Source organism: Nicotiana attenuata, unplaced genomic scaffold (genome assembly GCF_001879085.1).
Source record: "Nicotiana attenuata strain UT unplaced genomic scaffold, NIATTr2, whole genome shotgun sequence".
Classification (NCBI taxonomy): Eukaryota; Viridiplantae; Streptophyta; class Magnoliopsida; order Solanales; family Solanaceae; genus Nicotiana; species Nicotiana attenuata.
In genome coordinates, this window is record NW_017670656.1 from 225319 (window position 1) to 241297 (window position 15979).

A 15979-nucleotide genomic window follows, 5' to 3' on the forward strand; every position below is an offset into this window, starting at 1 on the left:
TGAATAGGAAATCCTTTCAAATAGAGGAGAGAACAATAAATAAAAAATTACATGTATTTTGTGTTTATATCAAGTCAAACAATTTATGTTTATTTTTTTATAACATAAAAGTAATGAATAAACAAGAAGTGCAGGGTAAATTTTCTCTTATTTATGTGTGGAGTCGCAGTGGGTAGCTGGCGTTTAGAGACGGAATGTTTGGCATATCAAATCTTGCAGACGTGTATATTGTATTGCTGCTCAGTTTATTCCTCTCCGCCTCAAGGCTGCTTTTATTCTCTGCACCTCTGCTCTAGCAGTTCACAAAAACATGTTAAGGATCATTATTACAAAACTCATCCAATTTTTGAGAATATTTATTTATGGATACAAAACTAACTCTATGTAACAAGAGAAGATGAAAAGTATTAGTGGCCAAAGTCAGAAATTATAGTGTTTATAATTTAATATATATGCATAAAAAATACTATATGACTTATAAACGCGGTATTATTTTTCAGCACAAAGAATTCAACTTACCTGTGCCACTAAAAAAAATACCCCCTCCATCCCTTTTCAGTTGTTATATTTTTTTTGAGAGTCATTTGACTAATCTTCCAAGTTAATTAATTAGATTAACTTAATATTTTAAAATTAAAATTTTGGTATTGAAAGGCTATATTAAAAGAAACTAGGCTTTGTGTATTAAAAAAATAGGTTCTTCCCTGCTCTATGTGAACACTGTCGCAAAACACAGCTTAGAAAAGCCATCAAAAGCAACCATTTTCCGCCAAATACAAAGTTCTTTCTCTCGTACTACTGAACGAAACCAATCAATACTTTCTCTCCGATCATCCTTTTCAGGATACATAAAAGTTAGTTAGGGTTCCGGTAGAGTGAAGGATGGCGGAACCAGCGAGTCCAGGCGGCGGCGGCGGAAGCCATGAGAGTGGCGGCGAGCGGAGCCCTCAGTCGAACTTGCGAGAACAAGACAGGTACCTCCCGATCGCGAATATTGGACGCATCATGAAAAAGGCATTGCCTGCTAATGGAAAGATCGCTAAGGATTCTAAGGATACTGTTCAGGAATGCGTCTCTGAGTTCATCAGCTTCATCACCAGCGAGTAAGCTTTGGTTATTTTAGTTTTTATTTATTGCTTCGATAAATTCGTAAATAATAGAGACCTATGTAATTTATACCAGAATTTTATTTGCTGAAATGGAGGAATGAGAATTTTGTAGTAGGTTTATTCTACGAGTTTAAGTTCGCGCTGACAGTGGAAGAATACCTACACAATTAGGTTTAATTGCAAGTAACTCTATTTAATAACATGGATTGGTGATCTTTAATAGATGTTAAGTAATCTGTTATAAAGGTTAAATTAGACTGTGCGTATAACTTAAATCGTTATACTAATGGGTAAAGAATGCTATGCCAACTGAAGTTTTGTGGCATTATACGTGTAAGTTTCTAGCTTTAATGTGTATGCTTGGAGGTCATCTAATTTGGCTAGTTTCTCATTTCAAGAATTGTTTTTTGGATTTCCTTTTAGGCTCAGATGGTTCCCTTTTTCTTTTTGGTAATATCCTTGGAACTTTTTCTGTGCTATTGTATATGGAAACAGATAACTAGTTGGCATACCTTTTTAGATCGATAATCTGTTAGAGTTAGAAACTTTTGTTGTGTTTCTCTTGTTTTCCAAAATTTTGTATGCATGAGAAATATAGCTTTTTAACAAAATATTCCCCTTTGAGAAATCAATAGGATGTTTGGGTGGTGTTGTTTTGATAGCATTAACAGAGGGGAGGGGAGGTAATAGCTTACTCAAAAAATAAACTCTGGCTACGACTCTTCGACGATTTGCCAAACAGCATAAAGCTCTCTTCCCCCTCTTTGCTGGCTGCTATCTTCCTTTCTGAAATCCCTCTTCACCATTCCCTTTCCCCTGGCTATGACTAAAAGTTGAATTGTTCACGGCATTCAAGAGCTAGGGGGATCATGGACATATGATCACCTCCTGGTCCGTTAGGGGAAAAAGAATACAGGGAAAGATGTGTTGATAAGGAGTAGTAGACGAGGGAATAGTAGAGGCATCGTGTCCTTAATGGAGTAAAGTAAGCCGTCTGCTTTGTGAAAGGAAAGAACACGAAAAAGAGGACTTGACTATAATAGAGGTTGAGTAGAATGACCTGCCATTTTAATTATGCTCTCAAGAGGAACAGGAAAAAAGGGTGGACAAGAATAGTAGTACTTGCATCAATGAGCCAGCAGGGAGGTCGGAAGGCAAAAAATAGAAGGAAAAAGGTGGGCATGTCAGCATGTAGCAACCACTGTCTACGGTCAATCCCCCCAAAAAAAGGCATGCTCTCTACTACAATTCTTCCCCGCGCTTACTAAGAAAGTTAGGAACACAATTTACCGTTTCTACTTGTGACATTGGTTAGAATGTATCGTAGTTGAACCAAAAGAAGAATATCTGCTTTTGGTTTTCGGTTAGTGAGACAAAAACAAGAGCTATTGTGACTGCCAAAGGTTGTGGTGGGTGGTAAATACCTCTCCATCTTTAACTAGAGGTCTCGAGTCGAGCCCTGAGAATAGAGTAGCCTTTCGTAGGGAGCACTTTACCTCCCAAGGTGGGACTTCTCGGCCCGAATTCGGATTACTCGGGCCCCTAAGCGGGTACTAGACACTAGGTGGGAAACAAAAACAATAGCTATTGTGAAGCAAGGCTGGGTGTGGAATTTTAAAAAAAGAGAAGACTTTTGAAATTTGTGGTCTAGAACAATTCACAGATATTTTATGTGGCTATGTAAAATAGTAAGTTTAAAGTTACATTCTTTCTAAATTTAGAAAGAGGTCATTCGTTCTGAAATTGATTAAAAAAGAAATAGGTTCAGTCTTTTTGAAAGGGAGGGAGTACTTTTTAATCCTCAAAAATAGAATGTACAACAATCCAGTGCTGCACTTTTGCCAGGGATCATGCAGAGTTGCTCTGCACATTCTTATTCAGCTGATCTCGCCATCCCTAGTTTTTCCCCTGTTTGGATGTTCACACTGCTGTCCCTTTTCCAAAATAGAAATCCTCTTTCCTATTTTACCTTACTTTGACAAGGTTACCTGTCCCAATCATGTTTCTATCAAAACTATGGCACGCCTGACTTTTCACTAGTTTTAGTGCACAGGGGGGGGGGGGGGGGGGAATCAGAATTTGGAATATTGAATATTTTCTGTCAATTCCAGCATGATATGTACCTTAATCCCTAAACCCTTACATAAAAAGTATCCATGTAGCTAAAATCTTTGGCTGGTATTTTACTGTTATTTCTTTTTCTGGATCATACAAGCTGTATATTAGATGTAGATATCTTTATATAAATACATGGAAGCACGTTCAACAAGGTTACTTTGTCCCAATCACGTGTCTTCTACACAAGTACTAATTTAATGCTTGGGAAGTTGGAATATGTGTTGGTACTTGTGTAGAAGACACGTTCTACGTTGTTAAATGTTTGTTGTTAGAGAGCAGACGTCTATACATATAGATACCGAGATTTAGTAGAATGATGACACATGGAAGTAAAAACCACTTTCCTTGCATGTTTTGAACGTGTTTTCTTTTATTTTATAGAGCAAGTGATAAGTGTCAGAAAGAGAAGAGGAAGACGATTAATGGAGATGATTTGCTATCAGCCCTGGCTACCTTAGGATTTGAGGACTACATTCAGCCACTGAAGGTCTATTTGGCTAGGTACAGAGAGGTAACTGCAATTCTTCGTCATGTCCTCCAGTAATGGTTATGAACTTCACTATTGTAGTTTTCAAGAGTTTGTAATTTGACTGGATATTTTATGCTATAATCGCTGAGTATATGTTATTCTTGTGGTTGCTGAACAACTTCCTCTGGTGGATTACATGGATCAATGATGTTGTTTTAGATGGAGGTATACACAGTTTCTCCACATCATTGAGAGATTTCCTTGTTCTTTTAAATTATGATTTTCATAAAAAATGTACTGTGGGCTTGTAACTGATATCAGGGAGACGCCAAGGGATCTGCTAGGGTTGGAGATGCATCTGTTAGAAAAGATATAGTTGGAAGTCAGCTTGGCTCCAATACGCAGGTAAAGTAGGGGTGATATTTTCTTCTGTTCCTTCTTCGGTTCAGTTAGTTGACTATGTAGTAGTTCTTCTGACCTTGATAGATTAAGTTACTTGGATATTCTTTAATATGACTCCTATTTTTAATGAAAAATGACAGTTTGTCTATGAAGGCTCTTTTGCACAAGGCTTAGACTATGGAAACTCTCAAATATGAATTTTGAGTAAGTTGTTCACTTACCCTAAAACCCTTTCTCTAGTTATGTGCTTTTATCTATAAATATTTTACCATGCAGTTACTCTCTTTTACTAGATTCAACCCCCTCATGTCATGACTTGGTCGGATCACTTTGCTTTATCCTACACTTTTGTTTAATTCATGTAACCAAAATGTTATTGCGTAGTTGCATCCAGTGGATGCGTATTTTACAAATGTAACATGGACTCCTACATAAAACTTAAAGAACAAATTCAAAAAACTGATTAGCATCATTTACGTACAATGAACTTATCAAAAAGAATCATTCACATGACAATGGTTCTTCCAGCTAAATAGATTTACCAGATCATCTGGTCACTCCCTCGAAGCATATCTGGTTCCTTTCTTTCGTTAAAGTCCAAAAAAACAGCTTCAGGTGGAAAGCCTTCTTCTCGATCTCTGCAGTTTGCATAATGCACGCTTGCAGAAATAAGAATAAGAAACAATATAACCCCCTTATATTAATGAAAGAAGAAATAGTGGAAAGTCAAAATGGATTAGTTGCTTCCGGAAGTCCAACGATATGATAAAATCGACCTTCATTTTTGTTTTCTTTTGAGGGGTTTTTGGGTTTGGAGGGGGAAAAGGCAAGTGGCTGGGCATTGGGCAAGCAGGGAAGTTTCAAGCATCGAGAATCTTAAGCTGTTTGCCTATGTTACATGGACTGGTTATACCTACAGCTACTGAACTTTAAAACGAATTCGTGATTTAAGACTATTTACTTTTTCTATCAAAAAAAAAAGAAAAAGAAATCGTGATTTAAGAATGACTATCCAAGGATGGCGACTGGTGAACAAAAAGGAGCTCTATACTATAACTAAAGCTTGGTTCACTAAACCTTGATCTAGCATCACAATTCACATTTTCCATCACTTTCTAGGTATGAACGAATCCGGAGCCCAACTACCAACTCCTTCGAGAATTCCTTTATGAGAACCAAGCCTGGATGCCCCCTTGCGACTCTATTAGATCAATCCAAAATGCAGGAGAAGATGAGGTAGCAGCATTGGATTAGGAAAGTGTCTTAAGATGTCTCCTTGTATGGCAGTTGCATTTAAAATCGGAAGAAATTTCAAACCATGTTTTGGATTCTTTTTATCATCCTAAACCTACAGCTAGTGAAATTTGAAATCAATACCTATGAATTTGCGATCGAAGAATGGCTTCCAAGGATGGTCAATGGTTAATACAAAGGAGCTTAGTACTTCAATTAAAGCTTAGTTCACCAATCCCTGATCTAGCATCACACATTTTCCGTTACATTTTCTAGGTATGAACAAATCCAGAGCCCAACTATGAACTCCTTCGTGAATTCTGTTACGGGAGCAAAGCTGTGATGCCTACAGCTCTATTAGATCGATCCAAGAGGGAGGAGTAGATGAGGTGGCAGCACTGGATTGGAAACATTTCTAAGAGTTCTCATAGTATGGCAATTGCAGTTAATATTGAAAAAAATTTCAAACCATGTTTCTTTTATCATTCAAATTCTCTTGGTAGCTTGATACCATGAAATAAATAGAGGCAGACCTTCAATGATGGGATTTTTGGCTAGAGAAAGGTTATGTGACTTGGATACATATCTCAACTCACTTAGTTGGTTGACCACCTAATCTATGATGAGATTCTCAATCGATATGATCAAATTTAAATGCTTTTATTGCTAATGAGTATGTGCAACTTGCACCCAAAGGTGTGACCTAGTGGTCAATGAAGTGGGTTGAGAATCATAAGGTCTTAGGTTCAAATCCTAGCGTAGGCAAAAACACTAGGTGACTTGTTCCCATCTGTCTAAGCCAAGAGTTACCTGGTACCTGTTGTTGGTGGGAGGTAGAAGGTATTCGAAAGATTTAGTCGAGGAGCGCACAAGCTGGACCGGACACCACAATTATCAAAAAAAAAAAAAAAGAATACATTGCAACTCTTGTTCAACAGCTTCTTGTCTCACCCATTTATGTACGTGGTAGGATGTGGACAAGTATCTGGTACGTGTGTGCAACTTTGAGCAAGTTATTAGTACGTTTAAGGATCCGCATGATGTACCAAAATCCCTTTTTACACCTCTTAGTATCGAGTAAGTTGAGGAAAATGAAGACCCTAGGTAATATAGATATATCTACTAATTGTGGAGCAATGTTCTTCACCCTAATAGACAACCCTCACCAGGACCTTAATTTGTCAAAACACCTCTTCTTCTGACATCCTTGAATAACTCCTATTGTTGCTATTATCCTTTGAAATATACTGGATTTTAAGAGATGAAGGTGAAACAAAGGAGTGAGTTGAACGTAAATACTGGTCCTTAATTCATCTTGGTAAGAAAAGTGCCCACTTTTAGCAAAAAGCACTATCCCTTTAAGTTCTTTTCTTTGTTTTGCATTAAATTCATAGGTTTGGTTTTACATGATTGTTGAAGGATAGGTGGAAAATTCTGCTCAGATAAGTAAAGATGGGTTATATTCAATTTTAAAGAACTGTAATATTTACCACAGTTACCTTTTCAAGTGGACCTTGTTATAGAATATAATTAAAAGTATATGGAGACATTCAATTTGAGACGGAGAAAGTAAGTAGTAATCAAGTTTGTAAAAGTTCTTTCATTTGATTCAGGGGGATGATGCAGGAATTAAGAATAAGATACTTAACCGTGGGGTGACAGATTTTGAGCTTTGATACTTGTGTTATGTGTGCTTTTTGTGGATACATAACCCAAAAATTGGAAGCCTAATTCTAACTAACAATAAAAACGCTCTAATTTTTGTTTAATGGAAATTTGTTCAAGTTGATGTATAAATGCCAAGTTACTTTCAAACTAACTTCTTGTTGAACAGTTGAGAAGATTTGAGAGTGATTTAATAGCTTTGTGGACCTTTATTGCTAGAACTCCAGTGTCGTTCCAATCTAACAGATGTCTCTGAAGGGACTTGCTAGAACTCCAGTAGAAATTACGGAGTAGAAAATCTGACAACACGGAGCTTTAATGATTGAATGTGTAGTAACCGTGATGATTAAGTAATTGAGCAAATTGATATTGATATAAATACTCCCAATTTTGGAAAATGGGCTATATTGAGTCATTCTGATTAGTTAAGCTTTCTAGCATAATCTAGGGAAAGTGACATTTCTCTTACAGTGTCAATTGGCATATATGCTCTGAAGTTTGACATAATCCCTTTTTGTGATTTTACAGAACAGTGATTAGTCGTTTGCTGGTACAGATGCCGAGTATCTTCCGGCTTCTCATCTTGCTGATCTTTGTATTAAGCTATTCAATAGCAACGTTGATGCTTGTTTGAGAGAACAAGAAACATAAAGGACTCCTACTAATTTCTGGATCAACTTTTTGCAAATATTTTTTGCTATACTTCTATTTAAATTCTCTTCCGCTCTGTACATACTGCTTGGTTTTGAATTTTCACTGAGAACAAACCTTCTATTGTAGTTTGTACAGCATCTAAGTGTCCAAACATTTGGATCTGTTTTATTCGTCCATTTCTGTTATTGATCATTGTTTTCTCCAAAAAATAAAAATAAAAAAATCATTGGCTCTTTTTGCATTGATTTAGAAGGAACTTAATGACACTACTACCCTTGGATAACTGTAGATAGAGCAGCATTTTATGGATTTCGATTCCATCTTGTAATTTGTAAACTAAAAAAGCCTTGCTTTTTTTTTCTCTTTTCGTTTGTTTTGCATATACTCCGTCAGTGCACTTGTGTCTTGACGGAGTAATACAAGGACTTGATTCGCCGTCTTGACAATCTTTTTTCCTTAATGTAATCCCAACACGTAGCTAGGCCAGAATCCGGAGAAGGGTTCAATCACCCCGATTTTCTCCTGCCAGAGTTGAACTCTGCGCTTAGGCCAGAAACCTCCAAGACTACTGGAATAGGTAGCAGAGTGAGGGAACAAGTTATATTTAGGATTGTAACATGAGGATTATTATATCAGAATTTTATAATACTAAAATATTTAGTAAATATACTTTTATTATTAGATGCTTGAAAATTAACATGTGGCAAATAAGGATTAGTGCGTGTTAAGCACGTCTGGGTTGGTCGAGAAAGGATACTACTTAGAAGTTGTTCACGGAAGTACTAGGACTCCCTTCCTATTCATCCTAGCTGTTAGCCCCTAATATTGAGACATGACGGATGTCGGGCAGAATCTATGTCAAGGGCTTGTACATTGCCCCTTGGCACATGTTTGTAAGGGTGTTGGCAAGCAATGTGCGCAGCTGGAAGTATGTCTAAGTTAGTGCATGGACTTAGGCAAATCAGTTAGGCAAGGTGTCTTGGGTGATGGCAAGGCAACCTTGATTGTGGGCAACGGCTATGGCAAATGAAGGCGCATGGCACTTGACTAAGGCATGCGTGCGGATCAGTGGGACGACAAAGTTTGTGACAAGACATTGTCATGAGCTTATGGGCGAGGCATGGTCCAAAGATAAGGCAAGGCAGGAAGGCAAAGTGTGGGCAAAAGCTGTGGAACAAGTGTGCAAGTCATGTGACTGTGAAGTAGTGTGTTGTGCATGTGCTGTGGAAGTATAGCCATGTGCAATGCACATGTTGCAGTTGGCCAAGGTGCTGAAGAGGGATTCATTTCGTGGGAATATTTGAATTCAAATTATGACTAAGTAGTTATGCTTGTTTTTAGGCTTAGCATGTGCAATGCACATTGTATAACTGCCCCGTGTAACTGCCCTTGTAAATCTGCCATAGGCAACCGCTTTTATATGTTGTATTTTGTTAGCAAAGGCAAGTAAGATATGTGAGCCTTCCAACTGAGTTTCCTTTATACATTCTACAAGAATTGAATAAAGGTTGGGTTTTACCCGTATTATTGTGTGGTGCTTACGTTTTGCTAAGTCTGAAATAATCTAAGTCCTAAACTGTGTGCGAAAAAAGTAAGGCTGAGTGGCTGAGAGTTTGGCTACTGCCGTGCAGTGTCAATTGTGCTAAAATTGGCCCTGTAACAACTGGTATCAGAGCTTTGCTCGTGAATTGGGATCATGGCTGGTGGATCCACTTCAGACTTGCGTGATTATGTGCAAAGGTTGGAGGCGCTGATTGGTGTGACTGATGATCCTTTGGATCTGGCTGAACTAATTACTGAGATCTACCGTCTAAAGGATGGAATGGATCAGTTTCGTAAAGGTATTCAAAAAACGTGTGAGGCCACGAATGTTCAAGTTGTGGATCTGAAGAAGGAAATCGAAACTCTGAACTTGGAAATTATTGTTCTTCGAAGGGCGTTAGCTGCTCTTGGCCAAGGCAATGAAGAACGTTCAAAAGTAAAGATCCCTGATCCGAAGGCGTTTGGTGGAGCGCGTAGTGCTAAATAACTGGAAAACTTTCTATGGGATATGGAACAATATTTTGTTGCTGCCAAAGTTCTAGACGGGGAGAAAATCATAATTACAAGCATGTACCTAATGGGAGATGCTAAATTTTGGTGGAGAACTCGCATGGCTGATGACGAAAGTGCGGCCAGACCCAAGATCGGTACTTGGGAGAAACTTCGAAAAGAAATGAAGGACCAGTTCTTGCCTAGCAACGCATTTTGGCTTGCTAGGGATCCCTTGAAACGCCTACAGTAAACCGGAAAAGTTCGTGACTACATTAAGGAATTTACTTCCTTGATGCTGGATATTCAAAACATGTCGGAGGATGACAAATTGCATAATTTTATTTTTGGAATACAAGCATGGGCGCAGAACGAACTTAGGAGATAGAACGTGAAGGATCTCCCGAGTGTGATTGCTGCAGCGGATTCTTTGGTGGATTACCGCAGTACCCGGAGTCTTTCTGAAATTACCTCTACTTCAAAACCTAAGAAAAAGGTGGAGAAGAAAGGGGAATGAAGGAAGGAAGTTCGAAAAGAAGTCGTGGAAAAGGGCGAGGCTGCTGTTGATGGACCTGCTAGAAACAAAGGCATCGCAAACAAAAAGAGCGATGGTTGCTGGACTTGCGGCGGACCTCACATTGCCAAAAACTGTCCGAATCGAGAACGGGTTAATGCTTTGCTTGCTACTAAAAATAATCGGGAAGGAGAAGGAAGAGAAGTTGTTGGCGCATTGGTAAATCCTTTGCAATTGCTGAATGTTATCTCGTTGGCTAATACTACAAGCAACGAGACGAACCCTCATTCCTTGCTGATGCACATCGAAATGAAAATTGGAAAAAAGGGTGTGATAGCTATGGTGGATACTGGTGCTACTCACACCTTTGTCTCGGCCAATTTGGTGCATAAGTACGAATTGAGTGTGAGCAAATGTGAATGCCAAAGCACAAGCCATTGTGGGTATGGCTTATAACATTCCTATGTCTGTTGGGAACTGGAAGGGGAAAGTTAATTTGATGGTGATTCCACTAGAAGATTTTGAGGTGATCCTTGGAATTGACTTTATGCGGAAAAATCGCTTTGTTCCAATGCCTCACTTGGACGAAGTGATGATCATGAATGAAACGGCTCCTGGTTTTGTGAAGGTTGTTCATCCTTATGGGAAATAAAAAACTCAATGGAGGGCTTCATTAGTTTCTTCCATGATGGTCGAAAAAGGTTTGAAAAGGGGAGATGATACTTTCCTTTCTGCTATGGTTGAGGTGAAGCCTGATTTGAAGGTTGAAGTGCGGGATTGCGTCGCTTAAATATTGAGTGACTTTGCTGATGTGATGTCGCTAGAATTGCCTAAAAATTTGCCACCACGGAAGGTTATTGATCACAAGATAGAGTTGCTACCGGGTTCAATGCCTCCTGCTCAACCTCCTTATCGGATGGCACCAAAAGACCTGGCTGAATTGCGGAAACAATTGAATGAGTTGATCGATGCGGGACTGATTCAGCCATCAAAAGCTCCGTTTGGTGCACCTGTTTTATTTCAAAAGATACAGGATGGGACGCTTCAGATGTATGTTGATTATCGGGCGTGACTGTAAAGAACAAATATCCTGTTCCGTTGGTGCAAGATTTGATGGACAGATTGAGCAAGGCTTGCTGGTTCACGAAGCTTGATTTAAGTTCTGGTTATTGGCAGGTACGGATAACTGAAAGTGACGAGGCTAAAACTACATGTGTTACGAGGTATGGCTTATATGAATTTCTTGTTATGCCGTTCGGGTTGACAAATGCCCCTGCTACTTTTTGCAACCTGATGAATGATGTGTTGTATGAGTATTTGGATGATTTTGTCGTTGTCTACTTAGACGACATTGTTATCTATAGTCAGACCTTGGATGAACATATGTCACACTTGATTAAGGTGCTTTCTCGTTTGAGGGAGTACCAAATGTACGTGAAGATGGAAAAGTGTGAGTTTGCTAGACAGGAGATCAAATTTTTTGGGCACTTGGTGAGCCAAAATCAAGTGCGGATGGACCCGAAAAAGGTGCAGGTCATTGTGGAGTGGAAGGCGCCTAATTCTGTGAAAGAATTGAGATCTTTCCTTGGGTTAGCTAATTATTATCGGAAATTCATTGCTGGCTATTCAAAGAAGGCTGCTCCTTTGACAGATTTGTTGAAAAAGAATGTTAGGTGGGCATGGTTTGAAAAATGCAATGCTGCGTTTGATGTGCTGAAAGAAGCTATTGCCTCAGAACCTATCTTGCGGCTTCCTGATTTTGAACTGCCCTTTGAAGTTCATACTGATGCTTCCGACAAGGCTGTTGGATGTGTACTGGTTCAAGAAGGCCATCCAGTGGCATTTGAAAGCAGAAAACTGAATGAAGCGGAGCAAAGGTATTCAGCTCATGAGAAAGAAATGGTTGCTGTTATCCATTGCTTGCAGATTTGGCGTGTCTATTTGCTGGGAACAGAATTCGTCGTGAGGATGGATAACATGGCTAATACATTTTTCAAACCACAGAAAAAGCTAAGTCCAAAGCAAGCACGTTGGCAGGAATTTTTAGCAGAATATGATTTTGTGTGGGAGCACAAGCTGGGAAGACACAACCAAGTTACGGATGCATTGAGTCGGAAAGAGGTGTTTGCTGCTGTTTATTCCATTACATGACTTTTTGAGTCTGATTTTCTTGATAAAATCAAGTCGGCTGCTGCAAATGATCCATTGTACATAAAAACAATGAATCATGTGAGAGACGGGACAGTGAAGAGGTACTGGATCGAGGACGATCTTCTCTATTTCAAGGGGGGGGGGGTTATGGTACCACTTGGTGATGGGTTGCGTCGCGAACTGTTGAAGGAGACGCATGATACACTTTGGGATGGTCATCGAGGAATTGAAAGGATGATGGCTCTACTGTCTCGATATTATTGTTGGCCAAAGATGGAGCATGATGTAGAAGCTTATGTGAAGAGCTGCCTTGTGTATCAACTTGACAAAATCGAGCGAAAGAAGGAGGCGGGTTTGCTACAACCTCGGCCTATTCCAGAAGAAACGTGGCAATCTGTTTCTATGGATTTTATCAGCGGATTCCCTAAGGTTAATGGGTTGTCTTCAATCATGGTTGTGGTTCACAGGTTTTCAAAGTATGTTGTTTTTATTGCTGCCCCATCTGAATGTCCCTCAAAGGTTGCTGCTGAGTTATTCTTCAAGGACGTGGTTAAGTATTTCGGAATGCCAAAGGATGTGATTAGTGACAGGGATGCATAGTTTACAGGCTGGTTCTGGACTTATTTTTTCAATCTCATGGGTACAACTTGAAGTTTTTGATGGCAAACCATCCCCAAACTGATGGCCAAACCGAAAGAATCAATCATTTGCTGGAAGAATACTTGAGGCATTTCGTGACTGCTAGTCAGCGAAACTAGACAGATTTATTAGACTGTGCACAATTCTCTTATAATTTGCACAAGTCTTCAGCAACGGAGAAGAGTCCATTCGAGATTGTTTTGGGGAAGCAGCCTAAACTACCAACAGCGATTGCACAACTAAACACTGGAGGTAAATGTCCAGCTACCTATCGCTATGGTTGGGATTGCCAAGTCATGATGGAAGAAGCAACAGATAGTTTGAACATGGCACAAAAACGAATGAAGAAATATGCTGACCAGAACAGGCGTCCATTGGAGTTCAAAGTAGGCGACAAAGTGCTGTTGAAGCTTACTCCTCAAATTTGGAAGAAGATTGATAGCCGGGTAAGGCATAGAGCTAACGAAATGGTCCATTTGAAGTTATCGAAAAGGTGGATGAAGTTGCTTACCGATTGAAGCTGCTGGAAATAATGAAGATACATCCAACTTTCCATGTGAGTTTTTTGAGGCCTTATGTTGAAGATCCTGAAGATCCGGACAGGCACAATAAAGAGAGCTCATCCTCAGGTGGCACTCAGCTTGAGGAAGAAATTGAAAAGATTCTGGACCACCGGGTTCTAGGGATGCACAAGAATAATAAGCGGACATAATTTTTTATTCAGTGGAAACGGAAGCCCGAGGCAGATGCAACTTGGGAAAAGGGTGCGTCTTTGTGGCAATTAGAACATCAAATAGAGGACTACTTGAATCAGCCTCGACGAGGGCGTCGAGTTCAACTAGTGGGGTTGGTTTGTTATCCCCTAATATTGAGACATGACGGACGTCGGGTAGAATCTATGTCAAGGGCTTGTACATTGGCATAGGTTTGTGCGGGTGTTGACAAGCAATGTGCGAAGCTGGAAGTATGTCTAAGTTAGTGCATGGACTTAGGCAAATCAACTAGGCAAGGTGTGTTGGGTGATGGTAAGGCAGCCTTGATTGTGGGCAACGACTATGGAAAATAACTAAGGCATGCGTGCGGATCAGTGGGACGACAAAGTTTGTGACAAGACATTGTCATGATCTTATGGGCGAGGCATGGTCCAAAGACAAGGCAAGGCAGGAAGCCAAAGTGTGGGCAAAAGCTGCGGAACAAGAGTGCAAGTCATGTGACTGTGAAGTAGTGTGTTGTGCATAGCCATGTGCAATGCACATGTTACAGTTGGCCAAAGTGCTGAAGAGGGATTCATTTCGTGGGAAAGTTTGAAATCAAATTATGACTAAGTAGTTATGCTTGTTTTTAGCTTAGCATGTGCAAGGCACATTGTATAACTGCCCCGTGTAACTGCCCTTGTAAAACTGCCATATGCAGCCCCTTTTTTATGGTGTATTTCGTTGGCTAAGGCAAGTAAGATATGTGAGCCTTCCAACTGAGTTTCCTTTGTACATTCTGCGAGAATTGAATAAAGGTTGGGTTTTACCCGTATTACTATGTGTTGCTTACGTTTTGCTAAGTCTGAAATAATCTAAGACCTAAACTGTGTGCGAAATAAGTAAGGCTGAGTGGCTGAGAATTTGGCTACTGCCGTGCAGTGTCAATTGTGCTAAAATTGGCCCTGTAACACTAGCCATGGTGAATCTTTGCAAGATGTTCGACAAAGCCACACAGATGCAGTGGATATCAATTTTTTCTAGTTTTGATAAATAAATTGTGTTTGGTTAATCATTTCGACTAATACTTGTGAATATTAAATTATAAAAATGTCTTAAAATTCTAATTGCCAAAAGACTTGTGACAGACTATATTTGCCCGGTATATATTAAGAATATGATCATTATCATTATATACTTAAAAATATGTAAATTGGGTTGTTGTTTTGCCCTAGTATATATGGGCTAGAGTCTAGCGCAATTACATGAAATTACACTGGATAAACCTCTTTAGAACCATCATTTACATTTTAACCCCATCAAGAAAATTTTGGTTAAATAGTTCACTGCCGGAATATTTAAGTCGCTGCCTAAATTTCAAAGCATTCTGACAGAATTTTTCGAATTTTCTCGTATAGAAAATTCTGACGATTATCATGTTGTGTGGCAAATACAAGTAATCACCATATGAAAATTTCTAGCGGTTGCTATGGTTTTACAATTCCTAGTAACCACCATTTGAAAATTTCTTGGGATTATCATGTTTTTTCCAAAATTTCTGGCGATTGCCACGAGCTTCTTCAAATTCTGTTGGAGGCTATTTTTCCAAGACTTTTTTCAAAAAATCAGTAGTGGCACGAAGTATGCTATCTTTGTCATTCATCTGTGCAATTAAGTATTATACTACACAAACTTTATTCTTTTTGGAATTTTTATAGAGAAATTTACACCATGTAGTTACAAGGAAGTAAATAATTAAGATAAAAGTTGGCCCTACTTTATTCAAACTATCTGGTTTGGACTCTCGAAACAATTTAATATCAACTTATATCCGAACTTTAAATCACATTCTTTCTCTCCTCTTTCAGCCACCTCTCACTTAGGGTGTGTTTTGTATAATGGAAAACGTTTTCCGTGGAGAATGTTTTCCAAGAAAATGCTTTTTTAGAAAACAAGTAGCAATCTTATTCATTTTTCGCTGTTTGGTATGCAAATTAAGGAAAATAACTTCTCAAGAGTACTCATAAATAATTTAGATACAATAAACATGAAGCCATACACTTTCGAACCAACAACCTTCCGAATCCACAAAATTCATAAACTTTCGAACCGCTAAATTCGAAACCGCAAACTTTCGAACCTGTAAACTTTATAATTTTTAAACCCGTAAACTTACAAACACATAAACCTCCGAACTCATAATTTTGAAATTTGTAAAATTTCGAACCTGTAAACCGATAGATGAAAAAAACTAAAACTGAAAAATATATAAAAAAATATATTTTTTTCGGGGAGGAAGGGG

At 38.9% G+C, this 15979-nt stretch overlaps 1 protein-coding gene across 1 annotated transcript; it reads left to right on the forward strand.

Annotated features, from left to right (window-relative positions):
- The first annotated feature begins 674 nt into the window (after positions 1-674).
- On the forward strand, positions 675-7887 carry LOC109241953 (nuclear transcription factor Y subunit B-10-like). The gene is made up of 6 exons (XM_019408782.1): positions 675-1103; positions 3609-3738; positions 3916-3921; positions 4018-4101; positions 4239-4302; positions 7525-7887. The coding sequence occupies exons 1-5, from the start codon at positions 883-885 to the stop codon at positions 4293-4295; spliced, it is 498 nt and encodes a 165-aa protein (XP_019264327.1). The 5' UTR covers positions 675-882; the 3' UTR covers positions 4296-4302; positions 7525-7887.
- Positions 7888-15979: the final 8092 nt, after the last annotated feature.

Coding starts and splice junctions, on each gene's coding strand:
- LOC109241953 (XM_019408782.1), top strand. CDS start 883: ATGGCGGAACCAGCGAGTCCAGGCGGCGGCGGCGGAAGCCATGAGAGT. Junction 1,104..3,608: donor ATCAGCTTCATCACCAGCGA/GTAAGCTTTGGT, acceptor TTTATTTTATAG/AGCAAGTGATAAGTGTCAGA. Junction 4,102..4,238: donor AGCTTGGCTCCAATACGCAG/GTAAAGTAGGGG, acceptor GAAAAATGACAG/TTTGTCTATGAAGGCTCTTT.